Source organism: Anabrus simplex, chromosome 3 (assembly GCF_040414725.1).
Source record: "Anabrus simplex isolate iqAnaSimp1 chromosome 3, ASM4041472v1, whole genome shotgun sequence".
Lineage (NCBI taxonomy): Eukaryota > Metazoa > Arthropoda > Insecta > Orthoptera > Tettigoniidae > Anabrus > Anabrus simplex.
This window is the reverse complement of record NC_090267.1, coordinates 16642794-16664079: the sequence shown is the minus strand read 5'-3', so window position 1 is coordinate 16664079 and position 21286 is coordinate 16642794. Positions and strand designations below refer to the sequence as shown.

Below are 21286 nucleotides of genomic sequence, written 5' to 3'. Positions count from 1 at the left end.
ATGATTACACTTTCAGGTCCCTCTGAGAGCATGTTTGGACAATCAACACAGGATGTGCCCACCACGAGCTCCAATACATTGATGAATTCGTCGAGGCATGGAGTTAATAAGGCCCTGGATCGCTTCCTAAGGAATTGTGGCCCATGCTTGCTGCATTGCACGGGTCAGTTGTTCCAGAGTTGTGGGTGGCTGAGGACGGTTGGCCAGTTGTCGACCTATCATGACCCACACATGCTCAATAGGATTGAGGTCCGGGGATCTGGTGGGCCATTCTAAGGTTGTGATGTCGTGGAGAGCTTCTCTGGAGATGCGTGCAGTGTGAACCCGGGTATTGTTCTGCTGAAACAACCTATTAGCAATGTTTGACATCATAGGGACAACCACTGGATTGAGTACCCTATCAACGTACTGCCAAGCAGTCATAGTGCCCTCACCAAGCACTAATTGCAATTTCACATTAAACCCAATAGCTCCCCAAAATATAATGCTTGGTGTTGGCCCTGTGTGCCTCTCTAAAAAAAGATCTGGGCGGCCCCTTTCCCGGCACGTCGGCACACACTATTCCGACGATCACTGCGGGCAAGACAGAAGCGCGATTCATCACTAAAGACGACCCTATGCCATACGTCAACCCACGTCGATCTTTCTCGACACCAGGCCAGCCCTACACGTCGCTGTTGTAGGGTCAATGGAACACATTCTGCAGAGACACGGGCTCGTAAGTCAGCTGCATACAGGCGATTACCAACTGTTTGTTGTGTAACATGGGGTGCCACAGCTGCTCGAATTTGCGCTACTGTTGCATGCGGTTCCATCCGGGCCATCTGAATGATGCGGCGATCCTTTCTCAAAGTTGTCTGTCGTGCTGGGCCTGTTCCAAGTCTGCGTGTGTGGGTACCTTCATTTGACCACTGCTGCCATACACATCATACCCCAGATGCCTGTCGGCCAACACGTGCAGACAGTCCTTAGCGGTAATCCAGCCTCACACAACCCAATAATCCGAGCCCTCTCAAACGGCGACAGTTGTTGATAGCGTGCTCTTCTCTGACGCCGAGGCATGTTTGACGGGGAACACTTCCTGCGCAGACTAAAAGTCAACTACACTATACCAGAGTCCGCATGCTGGAGTTGCTTCGTCCGCGACCAATCACGTGGGGAGACTTGTAGCAACAATACAGTGGGTCTCGAACTTTGATCGTTTATATACCTACATAGCATCGTTCCATATCTTGAAAATCAACACAAACGACCAATGTCTTCATGGTGTTGCTATTTCCATTTTCTTAAGTGTACCACGGGCGTTATCGGTAATGTCTAAACATGTGTTCCTTGGGAGCGTACTTCCAAAAGGAAGTAGCGACCAATAAATGATACATTATATCCGACTAGCTATTCACTAGTCAAATACCAGGTCTGCTGGAAGATGACACTTGCGAGATACAGATTGAACTCATGTAATATTATGGTGCGTTGTTTCTGCAGTGTTACGGACTACGGTCTTCCTAAGACTTTTAAGAAAACATACTACCCCACTCCTTATACATAAGTAGTTATATACGAGATTGAGGGAGCAGATACTAAATAAAATTATCCTTTACAAAAAACCTTCTACCATATTTGGTACAACAGTGTGAGAGACGGGTGTATGAGCTTTTTTTAATATTTTGTTTACAAAAATGTGCGGGAATCATTACAAAATATGGAACGAGAGTGTGAGAAAGTTTTACCAAATCCGCCGGTAGAATGTCCCCATTCTACAGTACGGGCCAGCATTTGTAATTTTAACAGTTGCTTCAGCAAATTGATCTTCATAGGTATACCAACAGTTTAGGCGTAGCATGGAATGACAGAAAAGATATACCTAAGACCAGCGTTTTTACTAAAGCTCATATCTTATTCGTACCAACAGTGAGTGCATTCTGGTATATATGAGCAGGTGCGTTCAAAAATTACTTATCTGCTGAAAAGTTACAACCACATTCTTGTACAATTGTGTGCCCTCCAGTATGTTTAAACAGTTTGTTATTAATCGAGAACGAATCACGAAATATTGTAACACAATAAAGTCAGCTCACTCCAAGTCTTCCAAGATAACACTTATTCGAAAATACATTCCACATTCATCATACCAGTTGGGACGCAATCAAGTACCTGTACACAGACGTTTAATAAGCCTGTTCTTCAATATGAGTGAGCAAATGCCTATTCAGCGCATTCGAATGACGAAACCTTTTACCGCATTCCTTACAACGATGTGGTCGTACTCCGCTATGAGTTAGCATGTGTGTCTGAAGAGTTGACTTTTGGCCAAAGGTTTTACCACAATTCTCACACTTGTATGGACGTTCCCCACTATGAGTTAGCATGTGAGTCTTAAGATTGATCTTTTGTCGACACCTTTTACCACAATCCTCACAACTGTATGGACGTTCTTCACTATGTGTTAGAATGTGAGTTTTGAGGGTAGTTTTGTCCAGGAATTTCTTACCGCATTGCCTGCACGCATACGGACGCACCTGTGTATGGCTTTTCAGGTGAGTGAGCATATGCCTCTTCATATTAGTACAATACCTAAAGCTTCTACCGCACACCTCACAGGTATATGGACGCTCTTCGGTATGTGTGAGAGAATGACTTCTCAAGTGACCCTTTTCACGAAACACCTTTCCACAATCGCTACAACAATGTGGACGCTCTCCACTATGGATTAGCATGTGATTCTTCAGTTTGCCCTTTTCAAAGAAACCTTTACCACATTCCTTACAACAGTGTGGACGCTCATCAGTATGGCGAAGGACGTGCCCCTTCAGATGCGCCTTAATACGAAATCTTTTACCACATGCGCTGCACATAAATGCGGGCTCTGCAGCAGGTGGGAGCAGGTTTTTTCGAAGATCACTTTTCTGCAAATAATTCTTTCCATATTCATTACATCCGTGTACGAACTCAGGAATAGGATGGACTGGCTTTTCCCCAGATCGGGAGAGGAGCAGCATGTCGGATATATTATGAGGTGGCATATCACCCATCAGATTACTTCCTTTTTCAAATATCATGCAGCTACCTGAATCCACTAAAATGCTAGAACAAAGAAAACTAAAAAGTCAAACATATTGTGAGAAGACAACAAGATCACGTACAGTATCCAAAAGCAAACTCAATGTAGACACCAAAATTATACTCTTCAAATTACAAGGCAACTCAGTCACAAAGGAAGACAAATGCACATATACATGAGATGGTCTTCAAAGCATACTTTCAGTAATTGTACAAAGCTGTGATATTTACCCACAGTAAGAAATGCTACCAAAGGCAAAGCCCTACGGGAAAACTGATACTTCATATGGTTACGAGTTGGCAGGGTGGTAGGAAAACAAATATTTGACTGGTAGCTACTATGATATATTATCTACTTGCTTAATCTATACAATAACACAGGCTTACGGAGTAGACACAACCATAGAACAGGACGCCTTTTCTTAAATGAATGCAAAAGTGGGCAGTCTACAACAAAGTAATGCAAAAAATAATTTTAACTTAAATTTGAGAGGTTGATAAGGTTTTGCTATCAAACCATATCACTACTGGAGCAAGTTTATAACAGTGATGAAAACTCCAGAATTGTCGATAAACAACAGAATGTTGATTGAGTAACCCAACTTCAAAACGCAAACAATCTTGATGATAGTCAGAGTTTCCGAACACCAGGTATCACTAAAAAATTGAATGCTAGGAACATCTCAACCCAAAAGATGAAACATAGGACAACACATTGTCAGTGATTTTTAATTAGATGACAGCATAGTCGAGAAAAGCAGATGTTTAAATTAACGGATAGGCCATAGCCCTGGTACAATTATAATGTTATTTGCTTTATGTCCCACTAACTACTTTTACGGTTTTCAGAGATTTATATTCAAAATTGTTAGATATGAGGATCTACATATTCAATACAGGAAATGGTGATAATAATAATGCAATCACATATTCCTTTTATTTGGGACCGGTTTCAGCAATGGGGTATGCCATCATTAGCCTAGGAAGTAAGACAAAGACACTGGACATAGAATACATTACATTTCTTAAAATTATTAACAATCCTTTTTCCAAATGTACATGCTTGAACTAAATTACTTCACATTACAAGGGTTTTAATCATTAAAATTAAATACAGAAAGGTGTACACCGAAATATTTGCACAATAAAAATTACAAAAGTAGTATATATGAACTTGAGTTTTGTACTTCAGTAATAACATTAGCAGTCATTATAGTAGGCTGATGGACTAGTTACAACAACTAGTTGTTTACTTAAAGTTCCTTGTAGATGTTCAATAATTATTCAACTTGGAATTAGCAATGTGTGAAGTTTAAATAAATGTCTCTAAGGGCCTGTACTACGACTGTCAGATAAACAGCCAGATACGTAGGCTGCAGTTTTGCAAACTAGAATTTAAATATTTTCTTGCGTACTACCAATGGATTTTAACGACGGTATTGTAATGCGGAACACGTAGTAACATTTTTACTGGGTTGATAATAAGGTTACTGAAAATATAGTGAAATTTAGCGTGGTGGTATACGTGTTCCCTGGTGTTTTCGTTTGTTTAGCTCTATTCCTTTTGAAATTGTATCACTAGAATCCAATATCAGACTCTTATTAAGCTATAATGTGGAATTTCAGGTCAAAAACAGAATTAGGACTGAAATAAACACATACGAAGAAATATTAAAATTAATTAACTGTATAACAAAACTGAAACTGTTATAGAAAATAAAAAGACTGAAAATGTAACCTGGACGCAAAAGTTAAGATTCAGGTTATGTATATTGTTGTCTAGTACTATTTACGAGATTGCGAGTTATGACTAAAGTAAGGTTTATATTCGTAATGCCACTGATGAAGCGTTGGATCATTAATTTTATTATTAATTCAATTTATTGTTTGCTCATTGAATAAGTAGTTAGTTTCTTTCTTTTCAATACAATGTAAGAATAGTAACTGGCAAGCATTTATCTCACTTTAGCGTAAATACTTTTGTAGCAAGTTGTTATGCAATAAAAGAAATATAACCTCCTTAACATCCTCATTTGACGGACGAATCGCCATGAACAACGTTGTATACCTTTACTCCATATGTGCGTCGCGGATAGATTTAGAATAGAACCCACGATTTTGACACGCATTTTAATGATTAGGAAATGTGTACTATCACCTCTAGTACCCTACCGACTACCATTTACAAGTAAAAAAATGGTAGACTATTGGGACTTGAACCCACGAAAAAATGCCCAACAGCAAACTTTCATGCCCTAACGACCATGGCTACCCATGAAGCTTGCGGTTGACTGCTTGTGTACTACTCATATACTCAGTAGCAACAACGTGCTAGCTTGGGAAATTTTTAAGAATTCTGTGATAGCTGGACAGGAAGCATGTCATACTTTATAAATATATACATAAATTACATTGTAACAACTTAATTTCGAACAGCATTATGCAGATGTAGATTCATCTTCATGAGTAGCGATCTTCACAGTAGCGTCCCCGATAAGAGCTAAGTCCAGATAAGAGCGTTAACAGCCACTCCAACTTCGGCATAGCTATACTCGAGAATATTTTCCCAGATTGCACATAAACGAAAGTCATAGTACGCGGTTTCAACCGAACTTCCAGATAAATGTCCAAACTGCCAAATAAATTTATACCGTACTTTTATCTGGCTGTCGTAGTACAGACCCTTATAAGGCTAAAATATAGTAAGGCTTCTGTGTCACAGGTTATTACATACACAAGGGTTCAGTAAACAAAAACAATAAGTCCCTTGTATAGCTCGATCTGCATGTCCGCTGGTGTTAACTACTTTCCAGTTTCTTGTGGTATATGTAAAATTTGCTTTATCTATTTGAACATCTTGATGTCAATTTTTAAGCATTTACAAACAATATAGATGTGCTGATGAGCTAATTGCTACAGCCTGTTATTCAACTGACAGAAATTCCCCATAAATATATCTACCAATTAAAATTTCTGAGGCATTCAACTTGGACATTACATTGTGTGGATTTTGTATAAAAATTTCTATATATATGATATATGCTAAAATCTGGTGATATGACACAGTATCACAGGTTATTATATCCCTAGAAGTTCATTAACTAAAATGGATAAGTTCATTGTATGGCTTGGTTTTTTCGTGACCCTAAATTGTGACTTAAAAATTGTAAGTTATTATAGAAGAGCAGACAAGGTTTTGAGAGAGTAGTATTATCAGGTGGACCTTGTAAAAACTCTGGAAGTATCGCGAACCAAAGACGGAAGCTAAAAGAAGGAACTGATTCGCGTATTAGAACGACGAATGAGACAAATTCCTTGAAATAATTATATGTAAACAGAAACTCACCTTGAGGGCCAAGTTAAACATTGAAAAGTAAAAGAGGAACTGATAAGCTAAGTGCCAGACAGCAGGCCTTCAGAGAGAAGAGGGGCAGGCAGAGCGTATTAGGTCAGGGAAGGGGAGGCGGCGGTAGAGGAGAGGCATAGATCGGGAGGGTGGGGACTACGGTGGGGGTAATAAGCAAGCGTGTTATGGATTATTTTGTTTATTGATTGATTTTTTGGTAATTTCAGGTTATTAATTATTTAGATTAGTGAGTCAAACAGAATTGTGGGCTTTTCAGATATGTCATTAAGACTAAGGTTTGGAGTATAGTACTGATCGAGAAGGATGAAACATTGTTCAGTTAGATCAAGTATTAGGCCCTTATTGTTTATTTCAATAATATCTATATCGTTATTGATACCTTGGAATTGATACTGATAGACATTTACGTGTTGCCCTACTGCAGAAAATCTTGTATATTTTATTACATTTACATGTTCGATGTATCTGATCTTAAAGGATCTACCTGTCTCTCCAATATAAGTGCTGGCACAGATGTTACGGTGGAATTTATATACACCTGACTTGTCAAAAGGGTTAGAAACATTAAATGAGTTAGAATTATGCAGTATGTCGAGATTTCTGGTATTGGTTCAGAAAGAAATGTTAGCGTTATGTTTCTTAAAAATGTTTGTGACCCTGTAAATGTTGGGATTAAAGGTGAAGAATGAGAAGGTTTTGGATTTATCTATTTCTTTCTTTAAAGTCGTTTGCAGCTGGTGCCTGAATTTATTTATTATACATTCTATGAAGTTATGGTTGTAGCAATTGTGGAGTGCAATATTGTATATAGTATTCAATCTTTGTTTAAGTCTGATTTGGAGATAGATATATTAAAAGCGCGGTGTTCTAGACTATTTTAGGTAGCACGCTTGTGATTGGTTAGGGTGTACGCAATCCTGTCTGATAGTTGTAGGCTTTCTCTAACTTTTGTATTTGAAAGAAAACAGGAATCTAATGATAGTTAGGTCTAAAAAGTTGTGGCATTATTAACGTCTGATGCTATTGTAAATTTAATATCTGTGTCAATGGTACTAAGATGTGCTAAAGTAGTCAATGCGTCAGTGGTGTGTTGATCCATGACAACGAATGTATCATCCACATATCTAGACCAAAAATGTATACTATAGTATTAACCATCTTGTTGTATTTTTGTATTTTCTAAGAAATCCAAATATATTTCAGCTAGGATTTCAGATGCTGGTGAGCCCATGTCTAGTCCGTCTTGTCTGCAGATTAACTTGTCGAATGTGAATTAATTATTACTAATTAAGAGCTTCAGGACGGATACGAAATAATCTATTTCTGATTGACTACGTTGGCTGTGCGTACGTGAGTTTTTAGGATGACAGGTAGAACTTTCTCTGGTTTAATACTTGTGTACATATTAGTAATGTGAAAAAAAAAATTCTGAATGGTATGGTAGAAGTTTAAACTTTTTTAATTTTGTTTAACTGAGCCTGAATAGAGCCTGCCAAGTTGGGGTTAGAAGGCTAGTATCTCAACTGTCTGAGTCACTCAGGAGACCCCAGGAAATTAAATTAAAGGGATTTACTTCAAGGCTTTGTGCCACCCACTGAAGTAGATGATTTGAACCAACTGAATCCCCAAAAAAAGTTGTGTCGTAGTACTCCTGCGCGACAGAGAAATGCGACGGTCACACAATCATGACGGAGCAAGATACCGCTTTGTATGTGCAGAGGAATATCACTGAGAACCTCTGGCATTGTTTCGATTATGAACTTCAAGTACTGCTGGCCTGTCAAATCCAGTGGGACTAAGAATGGCCAAAGATTCTGTCCCTGCTTTCTACCTATACATTCAATGAGAACCTATGCTGAACGTGGCTGTTAGGTAAATTTAATCCCTATAGTAGACTTTGTCTTGTAGTTTGGCAGCTGTATTAAAATGGGTACATTATTACAAATACAAGATGTCAGATAGCTTAGTTCACATTTATTTTATGGTCCTCGCAGCCCGGATAACTTGCCTCAAACTCCTACAACCCACCATCCTTTGTAAGGTAATTAACACAACCATTGGATTACAGTCACTTAAGTATAAAACATTATGATTCTGACCAAATTCAAATGAATATTAGATGCTTGACCAAGTTAACCTAGCACAACCCTTCGCCCAAAGTCACAACTTCTCACGGAACTCACAGCTAGGTTATGGTACAACTAGCGCTACCTTTTGCCCAAAATCATAACTCCTTGCAAGGTCCACAACCATCCACAGCAACAACTACCCTGGCTAGTACCATCTATTGACAAATTCACAAACTTTTTAAAATCTTGCAATTACTTCCCACTTACTCCTCCATTCATCCAGAAAGTTTCGTGTTTCCTCAGAATAATTATTATTGACTACACTGTAATAACTTGTCCAAATCTTACTCATTTCATCGCATCACGATATTCAATAAATATGGAAGAGTCCAACAAATGAACATTAACCAAAAGCAGAGCAACCTTGAAGGCTCGTGTAACTCGCATTCAACACTTCGTTGAGTCAGAAATAAATTCTACCAATGTCAACCTCATTCAGGTTAAATTAAACAGATTGCTCTCCACTAATGAAGAATTCAAGAAAATTCAAAGCCAATTAGAGTCGTATGATGAAGAAAATGAGGAATGTAACACCATCCACTGAGAAGAATTCAAAGCCACAATCGACTTGCTTGAGGCTAAATTAAGGAAGGCCACCAATCTACAAAACATGTCAGGAAATGTTGAAGTGTTCACTCAGTCATCATATGACATGCCTAGAAATATCAAATTCCCAAACATAAATCTCCCTACCTTTAGTGGGACTCTAATTACGTTGCTGCATTTCACAGACATGTTTCAAGGCCTGGTGGTCAACAATAATGACCTATTAAACAGAGATAAATTCCACTACTTGCTCTCTTCTCTGAAAGGCGAAGTCGAGGACAGCGTAAGAAATATCAGCATCTCTGATGCCAAGATTCAAGTAGCCTACAATATTCTGGTCAATCGTTATCATTCACCCAAACTAATTGCAGCTGAACACATTAGGCAAATTATGGAAACTTCACATATAATCTGTTTTTTGACATGCTCTATTGGTGGAAAAATATCTAATTCCCTCCTTGGGAACTTAGAATTTCCATTCGGAATTGCTAGGCGGGCAATAATTCCATTGTGGAGTTTTATCTCCCGCATGCAGTTATCAGACTAAGCCTCTTATATAGGGCTTCTGATAAGTTCACCTGCATACACCCCAGCGTCAGTGGGTAGGGTCTGACACATCCCACTCTGATGAGTCTAGTCTCAGACCTAAGATGAAAGGCTGGTTAATAGAGCAAATGCCTGAAAAGCCTTATATCTGATCTGTTTTTTGACATTCTCTATTGGTGGAAAAATATCTAATTCCCTCCTTGGGAACTTAGAATTTCCATTCAGCTTCAGTCCTCTGCCATGATTTTTGTGTGGATGATTGCATCTCAGGAACAGAGACTTTGGTTGAAGCTTTAAGGCTGAGAATCGAACTTCAAGACCTTCTTCAGTTTGGAGGATTTCCGTTGAGAAAGTGGTGCACAAATAGCCCAGAACTCCTTGAATCAATCCCAGAGAACTTACGAGAATATAAGCACTCATTGACTGACAGTGAGAGCAGCATAGTAAAAGCGTTGGGTTTAACTAGGCACCCTTAAACGGACCAATTTCAAATCAACTGTAGCCTGACGCCACATCAATCGAGCTCAAGGAAATCCAAGTTCTCAAAACGTATGGTGCTGTCCATAATATCATCAATATTCGACCCACTAGGGCTGACAACTCCCGTAGTTCTTCAAAGTCTTCATGCAACGCCTGAGGCAAGGAGGTTCAGGATGGGATGATCAACTACTCAGGAATCTGCTTGATACCTGGATTGACCTATATCAACAAATATCACTACGTAATAACTTCAAAATTCCAAGACTGGTCCTCAGTGAAGGGATAGAAAAGAATATCAAGATACATGGCTTCTGCGATGCTTCATACACTGCTTACGGGGCTGCCGTGTACATAAGATCTGTCAACCACAAAGCCGAGGTTCTCACGAGACTTCTTTGTGCAAAATCAAGGGTTGCACCTCTAAAACAGATTTCAATCTCCCGTCTCAAATTATGTGGTGCCTTAATTTTGGCTTGCCTCATCAAGAAATCGCTTGAAACTCTACGCCCTACCCCCAATTGTGTACAACTTTGGACTGATTCAGCAATCGTATTAGCTTGGTTACACGCATGTCCTACAAAATGGAAAACATTTGTGGCAAACAGGGTGACAGAAATTCAAGAGACTGTACCAGCCTCCCATTGGTGTCATGTTGGATCACTGGACAATCCTGCAGATCTTGCATCACGAGGAGTACAGCCACTGCTTCTTCAAGACAGTGCACTATGGTGGGAAGGCCCCAGCTGACTGCGTCTAGACCCTACATCACGGCCATCACAATCAGGATGCGACACCTCGAAGATCCCTGACCAAAGAATTATAACATCACTTATTGTGATAAAACATGATGATATAATCCTGAATAGATTCTCATCCTTAAACAGATTACTCAGAGAAGTTGGTCAGTGTCTCAGATTCTTTTCCAATTGCAAGAAAACTTGCAGTGAGCACGAAACATCACCACTGAAACCACAAGAGGTAAATAATGCCTTCAGGGTCTGTATCAAAATAGTACAATCAGTCTCTTATCAAACAGATATACTCTGCCTCAAACACGGTAAAGCTGTTGATGCAAATAGTACACTGAAGAGTCCGAGCCCAGTTTTGGACCAAAATAGTTTTCTTCGAGTCGGAGGAAGAGTACAAAATTCATTAATTCCATACGAAGCCAAGCATCAACTTATATTTCCTCCTGAACATCACTTCACCAAACATGTCTGCCTGAGTGAACATATAAGATTACTACACGCAGGACCTCAATTACTCATTTCATCACTGCGACAGAGACATTGGATATTGGATACGTTCATACATGCATTCATTTGAGCTACACATGCTTCAGACTGAGAAAATCAGCAGGTCAACAGAAAATGGCAAACCTTCCATGATTTAGGGTTACTCCTACTAGAGCCTTTATGAACGTTGGAGTAGACTACACTGGCCCATTCCTAATACGCATAGGCACACGACGAAGTAAGACAACAGGAAAGGCTTATGCTGGAATATTCACATGTCTTTTGATCAGAGCTGTGCACATCGAAATCATCTCTGATCTTACAACAAGTGCATTCATGGCAGCACTATGTCGTTTCTCCTCACATCGAGGTTGTCCTGCCAATATCTACAGCAACAATGACACCAATTTCATTTGTGCATCAAGCGAATTTAAGGAACTTCAGAAGTTCTTACAAGATCCAATGCATGAGAGGGAAATTGTGAAGATCACAGAAGGACTGGGCATTACCTGGCACTTCATCCCTCCATTTGCACCACATTTTGTGGGTGCTTGGAAATCCATGGTAAAAGCATTTAAAATTCATCTTCGAAGAACAATGGGAACAACACCACTCACGTTTGAAGAATTAACTACCCTATCTTCACAGATCAAAGCTTGACCGAACAGTCGCCCTCTATCCAGATTTAGCGATGTTCCAACAGAATCATCCTATCTCACTTCATCACACTTCCTTATCGGTGAGCAACTCACGGCACTTTCCGACTGCGATCTCAAACCGTGTCCCATCAATAGTCTCTCTAAATGGAGACACATACAAAGAATGACTCAAGACTTCTGGAATACACGGTACAAGGATTACCTCAACACACTTCAGCAATGTTACAAATGGACACAAGAGCATCCTAACCTACATGCTGGTGATCTTGTGTTCATCAAGGATGACAACCTGCCTCCTCTTTAATGGAGAAGAGGATTGGTGGAAAAGGTCCATCTTGGAGATGACAGTCTTACCAGAGTAGCTACTGTCAATACCACTTCTGGTGCCATGATGCGTCCTATCAACAAGTTGTGTGTATTACCAGAAACGAACTGGGAACGATCATCAAACTAAAATTCGCTTGAACATTATCAACATATTGTTATAAAAATTGTGTTTGCCCTATTTTTGATTAGTGCATTTTTGTGTGCATCTGTTTCATGTTATTATTTTTGCGCAAAAGGCCAATGCCTTTTGGTGGGGCGGTATATTAGGTAAATATAATCCCTATAGTAGACTTTGTCTTGTAGGTTGGCAGCTGTATAAAATGGGTACATTATTAAAAATACAAAATGTCAGAAAGCTTAGTTCACATTTATTTTAGTGACTGGATAACATTAAGAGGATTTTCATCACTCCATATATCAGCTTTAAGAAAATCATGAATTTGAGAATGTATGAAACATGATTCATAAGCATGAATAATTCTTGGGAGAAAATCCAGTTGTCTTTCCAAGAACTATTGACAAAATCAATTGATAGCACTGACAGAAGACATCTGCGAAGTGTCACTAATAAAAGAAGTGGTTCGATACAAGAAAGCAAAGATGTACAGAGATATGAAACGAGACAAAATCACGTGTCTAAATCACAGCAGGTCGATTCACTGGACTGGCCATGTTGCAAGAATGGCCAAAAGCAAGTCATGCTCAACCAGGTATTTCCCACCAAAAACACATATTACAATATGGAGAACAGAACAGTGTTGGTAATTTTAATAATCTTTTCACAGACTCACCTACCAAGTGGTGACATCTAGGCGACCTACTAATCAATACATACTATGGGTAGAGTTACTTTAATTCTTTGGTATTTTCTATCATGCCACGATCGAACCATCAAGTTAGGACCGTGACTGAAGTACCGGTGACAGAATTCAAGAATGATGTGGATGGACCTGTGCTGCCTTTTAACCCTCAATATTCGGTTCTCAAGGTTTCACTCACCCGCTTGTCCGACGATGGAGCTACTGAACACGTAAGTACAAAATTCTATACTGTCGAGGGTTAGGAGTGTAACATCGAATTAAGCTAAAGAGTACTTACTTATCTTCTTCTTTGAGACATGCAATTGTGGGTTCATCTATGCTTATTTCATCCTCAATATCAGTAGAAGGCTGTAAGGAACAAATATACAAAGCAAAGTAAGAAATGTAAACACGTAACTAAAATAAAAGGTTGTAAAAAAACATGACCTAGCTGACAATATAAATTTCACAGTTGCACAATAAAAGTATCAATATATTCTCCCAATGTAAAAATTAAATGAACAACATGTGGCATGTCATAAGTATATAAAGAACAAGAGCAAGAAAGGGAACTCATAACAGGATAAAGAGGGCACCTCTGGAAGAGGAAGTAATAGAAGATGACAAAGTAGTTGGACAAGCATAATCCCCAAATCACTTTCTCTCCCTTCCCAGAACATCCTGTCATCACGTCCATCCAATTAAGTCTTCTTAAATGACTTGTCACTTGTTTGTGCCATGTGCTCCCACAGATTGTCAAAGAGACATACAATAGATCCCAACCTCTTGCCTACCATGTCCAAGTTCGGTTAACAATCGTCAGTTGTTGGACTAAATACTGTTAGGTCCTATCTATTTCATTTTCCAGAGAAAAATATTTCATTATCGAGAGTAAAGAGAATCTGAACTTTCAAGATGTGAATACAACAGTACGTGTTATGAATCTTGTGTTTTTTGCATAAGTTTCATTACATTGCACCAAAAAAGATAGGTCTTAGGGAGATGGTGGGATAGGAAAGGACTAGAAGTGGAATGAAACAGGCGTGGGCTTAATTAAGATACAGCCCCGGAATTTCACTGTTTTAAAAACGGAAAACCGCAGAAAGCCATCTTCATGGCTGCCGACCACTGATATTGTGGTTGCAGCATAATAAAAAACAGAGAATTACTCCACACAAAGGACAGTCGACCTGAGCTCATTAAGACAAATAAAATGAGGCTGGAATATATGGGTCACATTATGAGAACCCGTGAAACAAACAGTCTAACAGAAGTAATATTTTGAGGAAAATGTTCAGCCAAAAGAGGACCTGGCAGATGATGTACATCTTGGATTGATATTTCAAAAAAACAGGATTGCGCTCTTCGACACATGACAACAGGAATATAGCCATGCTTGTCGCTTAAATCCAGTTAGGATAAGGAAGCAGTAGCAGTGATTAAACCAGCTGCCAGATACCATGAGGTGCAGGGGTGTAAAACAAAATTATTGCTATACATAACCTAGCATTAAGTTTTGAACTACATGAAGAAAACCAAAGGAGTTCATCAAAATATTAGATTACTTAAAATTTGTTCACCTGTGTTTGTCCTGGCTCTGCCAACTCTGATTTGGTTTCTTGTTTCAAAAACTTCTCATCTGATGTATGTTCATAAATGTCCTGTGGAAAAGTTAATATATTAGACAAATTCATCAGACACACCTGGCAATTTATTATCATACTAGCAAATGTACCCGTGCTTCGTTATGGTATTCTACAATGTATACGGATTTCTCCATAAATTACTGTAAATGCAGTAAGTAAGACTATATTAAATTGCACATACAAACGGACTTCACCATCAGACGACTCGTTCAATGTTCTACATGGTTGGTCCCATGACGTCTTCTCATATCTCCTATATGTATTATATGTATGGTTTGATAGAGTTAGAGTCGTTGATTGGGCTGAAATTTTGTACAGTTTTCACATACTACTTTATATTTTTGATACTCATGTGACAGATAGAATCATAAAATTTGGCTATCACATGGCCACTGGTCATTTTAATGTGTGAGCCGAATGTCATGATTCTATCTTTCCTATAAGTGTGCCAAATGATAACATATACGTGTAAAAGTACAAAATTAACATGAAATCGAGAAATACAGCTCTATTTAACGTATAAGGGGTAACAATACGACAAAAAGTCATAGGAGCAAAGTTGTAGATCTCTCCGAAATGAGAGGCGATTGTGCTTTCTGATTTGTGATATGACTTACCGATTAGCCACCAATTATCCCAAAATGAAGGTCTGCACCGTGTTAAAATTGCATCCATATTTCAATATTGTCCGGGACCAAAAGTTATACATTTGCATAGCTTGGAATATTTCCTCAAAAAAGAGTGTGAAGCTTTCGTGATTAGCACTTGCATACATATGGAGTAATTAAGGAAGCAAAATAATGCATCTAAGAAAGCTGACATTAATAGAAAATGGATTATAACTGAGGATAGCCGGATGACGACAAATATGTCAATACAAAGTGAATGTATTGGAAAATCAAATGCCCCTCAATAAATTATGCTGGTGTGAGTAATGGATATAAGAAAGTGGTAACAGAGGAGAAATTTCGGCGCAGGAATTCTTAGGTAAACAGATAAGAAGGTGAGTAATGGTTTTATTACTTGAGCTATTCGAGGACATTTATAACCTCCAACGATATTCCGCCAACATCCCGCAGAATGGCCGATTGATGCCTCTCTTGCCTTATACCCAAGAAACAACCACGAATTTAAAGACATGATTAGGAAAATGGCAATACGTTACTTCCCTGCTGGCATGCAGTCAGAGACGTTGTCGTGGAAACCTGTAGGTTCATTTTCGGTCTGTCGGTCACTCAATGCAGAGCATGATACCTGCAGAAAATAGTAAATTTCTCTGTCATTTGAAGAGTAAGGTAAATTATGAACATAAAGAAAGTTGTTTATAATGAAGATGCTTTCCACATAAGATCCACGGAGATTACAGAAAATCAATAGTATAAGTGTCCAGCCTACTCAAAGATTTTAATATGATATGCATATCGAAACCTTCCTCGGGATGAATATAACGTAAATATGAAGTTTGGCTGAGATCTATCCAGCCATTTCACCGTGATGGTGGAACAAACAGACACGAAAAATAAAAACCACCGATTCGGTCTTGAGTTGACCTAAACCGGATAAATATCTGAAAAATTGGAAAAACAAATGAAATAACAGACAGCGGACCCCCTACAACTTTATTTATATAGATTTTTTTTGCTAGTTGCTTTACGTCGCACCGATGCAGATAAGTCTTATGGCGATGATGGGATAGGAGAGGCCTAGGAGTTGAAAGGAAGTGGCCGTAGCCTTCATTAAGGCACAGCCCCAGCATTTGCCTGGTGTTTATATAGATTTATGAGTGGGCTTAACATTTCATTATTTCCTAGTAAATGAGTCAGCTTCAAACGTTCGTTATTGTTTTTCAGAAAAAATCCATCTTGAGGATCATTAAAATCTTTATAACAAAGAGTCCTTCAAGAGTAAAAAGTGTCCCATTTGAAAGCTTGGGGATATTTTTTATGTGAGGAGCAAATAAAACATAAAAACTTCTAAAATAACACCGAATGATCAGGAAAATGTAGGCATATTGAAAAATATTCTGCTCAACATAAAGAATCAAATTCTTAAATATTCAGAACTTAAAATTTGTCACTGTTATCTTTCACATCCTTTAGTGGAAAATACAGCCAGCACAAAATATGTATCTTCCATATCTCCTGCTGTCTGTGAAGTGCATTGCTTGAAGTCAGGGAGGATTCTCAACAGCTCTACCATCAGCTGTCACAGAGAGCTAGGTGTCACTGAGGAGGCGAACTAAGGAAATTAAAGAGTGAGGTAGTTTTCCATTGCCTTCCTCTCCTAGCCAGGCAGTACTGATACTTACCAGTCTCTTAAGTTCAATGAAATATACATACAGACAAACCATATGAATGTCAATTCCACACCCTTTCTTACTGGATCTGGCTTCATTAGGAAAACTAGCACTGCTCATATCTGTCACTACTATATTCTCAGTGTCAAGGATAAGACTGAGACACAAAATACAAGTGACCAACTTGTTCTGGGCCAATCCAGAAGACATCAGGTATTGGGCACACAGTATCTCATCAGGGATGGATTAGGGCAGGCCACCTCATATGAAATTTGGGTAGGATGTTATCAAGGACATAATCTCTAAACATAATGGACAATACAACAATTATTCCTATGGGTTATCTGAACCACGCCGAGCTACAATAACATAGAGGGGCTGTATGCCTGACATCAGCGCTCCTTATGGAGGCATGAGACTATAATCATGATCAGGTGACAGGGAGATTGTGCTTGGTGACTGGACATCATATGTTGCCTTCAAGAATGCCAGTGCTATGTTCAGCATATAGCTGCACTAATCAGTTTAACTAACACAAGGGTACATTTTTTAAAGTAAGTCTCACTGGATTATAAAGGAGGTTCTTTTGTTAAATTTCTGTTTGTAAATAAATCCACTTAATGTTCACAGAGATGAAGTACTGGGAGTCATGGTAATTATTTATTTCATTTAGTTTCTGATTTCCTAAAAAAAAAACAAGGAATTATCTCAACAATGGGTTGTGAGAATGAAAAGAGACAAATGGAATCTCAAACAGACTCTCCCTTTTAACAACATGCACAAGTTAACTGGCAAAAGGAACACAGTCTCATGTTACTTCACGATCTAAGGTAGTCTTTAACAATGTTTTTGAAACAGGAATAATGGAGTTGGATAAAGCCTGAATTTGCCCGAGGTCGTACAGCATGACAGTGTCATGAAGGTCTTCAAGAGGCTTGTGGGGAATCTGCATTGTCTTACATGACATAAGCATGGTGGTAAAAGCCTTCAACGTGTAATGCCAAAATGTGGCATGCGTCAGCTAGTGCCAGTGCCAGTGAAGAAGAAGCTATACGATTTGTCAGCTAGCCTGAGACTGTGCTTCACATTAGAAGGGACACCTGGGCATGTGTAGAAGTGAACCACGATGGGTTCAGCATGATATGACAGAAATGCAAAAACGGTTAAAATAAAACACAGTTTGTAACTACTTGGAGAGCTATAAGAGTGAAGGGGAGACTTCTGTATGTCATACCATTATACTGGATGAGACATGGGGTAAATTGTATGACCCACAACTGACACGCCAATCAAATGAATGGTATCATTATGGGCAACCACAAAGGTTGAATTTTTGCCAGAACTCCAGCCATGTAAAAGTTATGGTTATTCTCGGGTACAACTATGGTGGTGTTATCCTAACACATTATGTTCCTCCAAGCAGACCATCAATGTGCAGTATTACCGTTCATTTTAGGAACACAACCTGCAACCTGTTTTGAGAAAGAAGTGGTGATACTTTCTGCTGGATCCATGCATCATTTTGTATGAAAAAGCTCACAGTAAGAACAGTGTAAACTGTGGCTGATTTGTTCAGAGAATGTGGCTGGGAATAGCTGTACCATCCTCCATAATACAAGGATTTAAGCCCTTGTGACACTCACATGATTCCTAAGATGAAATAACCACATCAGGGCCTTCGCTTCAGGACTGTCCCAGAGATTCGTCAGCAGTAGACCACTATGAACACAAAAGGTGCTGCTATTGGTACCCTATGACCCCGATATCATTGGCAATGTGTAGTACACAATGCTGGTGACAGGCATGAGGGACAGTAAATCTTGGTATAACGTGTGTCTTTTTTGTATGAGTCATGATTAAATAGTTGCAATTCATAAAGTTCCAAAGTTGCTTTACAGTTGCTTTACCGACAAAGGTAGATATTATGCTGATGATGGGATAAAAGAGGGCTAGGATTGGGAAGCAGCCTTGGCCATAATCAAGGTACAGGTCCAGCATTTGCCAAGTGTAAAACCTTCTTCAGGGCAGTTGACATTTGGGTAAAATCCCATTCATTTTCTGGATGGAGCATAATAAAATTAGGAAAGTACTCAACACAAAGAACTGTCGAATTGAGTTCATCAAGGCAATTCAAATGAGGTGGCTGGAATATGTGGGTCACATTTCCTAGCATTCAATTTGAAGATGTCTATTGTTTAAGGGGGCCTAACAGCTAGACCAACGGTCCCTAATGGTACAAGGTGAACAAAATAAAAATTGTAACTTCAAAATATATCCACTAACTAGAATATAAAACAAATAATGATGAAAAATGATAGTGAAACAATAACAAGCCATGGATCCAATACACAATGCCTTAATTACTGGGATGATACTTTTCTAAAGGAATCCAAATACATATCACTGGCCCCTTATAATGTTACTAATCACTGGTAAAGCAAAATCATGCTGATCATCCTATACCGTGCTAATCATATGTAAATTAGACTCATGGTTTTTCTCGCATGACGTTACCAATCACAGGTAATGAAAACCCATGGTATGTCACATGCAGTGGCACAACTTATGGGCAACACAAACCCATGGTGTTTCACACATAAGCATGCAAACCCATGGCATTCCTCACATAGTGCGATTAAATACAGGCGCCGGCCAAACTTGTGATGTTTTTCACATTGTGGTAATAATCACAAGCAATATAGACCGTGGGGTATCACCCATTACGGTAATGTCCACATGCAACAAAAATTCAAGGTGTTCCTCACATAATGCTATTGCTCTCAGATAATGCAGACCCATTTTTTTTCTCACACAATGGTACTAATCACAGACAACGTAGACCCATGGTGTTTGTCACAAAGTGGTACTACTTACAGGTAACACTGTGGAAACCACCGGTTGAATGTACATGATTACACTTATCACAAACAATGCCCAGAATTGTAGTGTTCCTCAAATAAATTTACTGTTTCTATGTACTGCAGACCCATGGTTTTCCTATCCAAGTGGTACCAGTCACAAAGAATGCTGACCCATGGTTTTTCGCAGGTAATGGTACTAATCAAAAGTAGTCTAATGGTTCTAATTTCATCATCCCTTCATTGCCCCCTTTTAATCACCTCTTATGGGGGACACGGAAAGAGTCTCCCCGAAGAGTGTATGATTTACATTCGGGCGTTCCCTGGGCAACAGTGAGGTGTTAACACCGGCTGATCTTTCCAATCCAGAAGTAACATCAACTGTTATATAATGACATTCATAAGTCGGGAAAGGTTCTTTTCAGAACCGAAAATGACCATCATATCTATAAACATATAAGGTATGTCAACTTGTAAATAACAGCTCTTACAAGAACTTTGCCAAACAACAAACTGTGATGTAATATGTGTACAAGAAACTCACAGGGATGTACACCAACCACGTCCTAGAATACCAGGTATGAAATTGGCAGCAGAGAGACCGCATGGACGATATGGTAGTGCAGTCTTCGTCAAGCCAGATCTCCAGATACTCTCCACATCAATTACAGAAGAAAATTATATAGAATTGATCGCAGTGCAATTGAGCAATTCGGTTATAGTTTCCATCTATAAACCTCCTAATGTAACATTCTCATTCATGCTACCTAACAATCTTGATGATTGGAAGGTATCTTTCTTCATTGGTGACTTCAACAGCCACAGCAGTATTTGGGGTTACGAACAAGACGAGAATGGTGAGAATGTTTTAGAATGGGCTGAGGAACACCATCTGTCTCTTATCCATGATAGCAAGCTCCCTTCTTCTTTTAACAGTGGTAGATGGAAGCGGGGTTATAATCCAGACTTAATATTTGTGAGCAAAAAAATAGCACATCAGTGTGTTAAATCTGTATGTGCTCCTATTCCAAATACACAGCATCGCCCAATAATGTGTCAACTGGTAGTTGCCATTAGACCTCAAGAGGTCTACTTTAACAGGAGATATAATTTTAAGAAAGCTAACTGGGAAAGATTCACCAACTTACTGGATGAGAAGATCAAACCACTCAATCCAATTCCAGAAGCATATGAACAGTTTAATAATATCATCAGGGAGTGTTCTAGAGCTACAATCCCTAGAGGATGTAGAACAAACTACATACAAGGTCTAACTCAACAAACCTCTGCCCTCTTAACAGAGTATCATAAACTCTTCGAAGAAAACCCTTTCAGCA

At 39.0% G+C, this 21286-nt stretch overlaps 1 protein-coding gene across 1 annotated transcript in view; it reads right to left on the bottom strand.

The window, feature by feature from the left end:
• Positions 1–1081: 1081 nt before the first annotated feature.
• Positions 1082–21286, bottom strand: part of LOC136866619 (gastrula zinc finger protein XlCGF46.1) — a 56408-nt gene continuing 36203 nt past the window's right edge. The window contains exons 3-5 of the mRNA XM_067143737.2: positions 14730–14810; positions 13448–13518; positions 1082–3084 (exon numbers count right to left, since the gene is read on the bottom strand). Coding sequence (XP_066999838.2) covers positions 2169–3084; positions 13448–13518; positions 14730–14810 — 1068 coding nt within the window. The 3' untranslated portion in view covers positions 1082–2168. The remainder of the gene's footprint in view (positions 3085–13447; positions 13519–14729; positions 14811–21286) is intronic.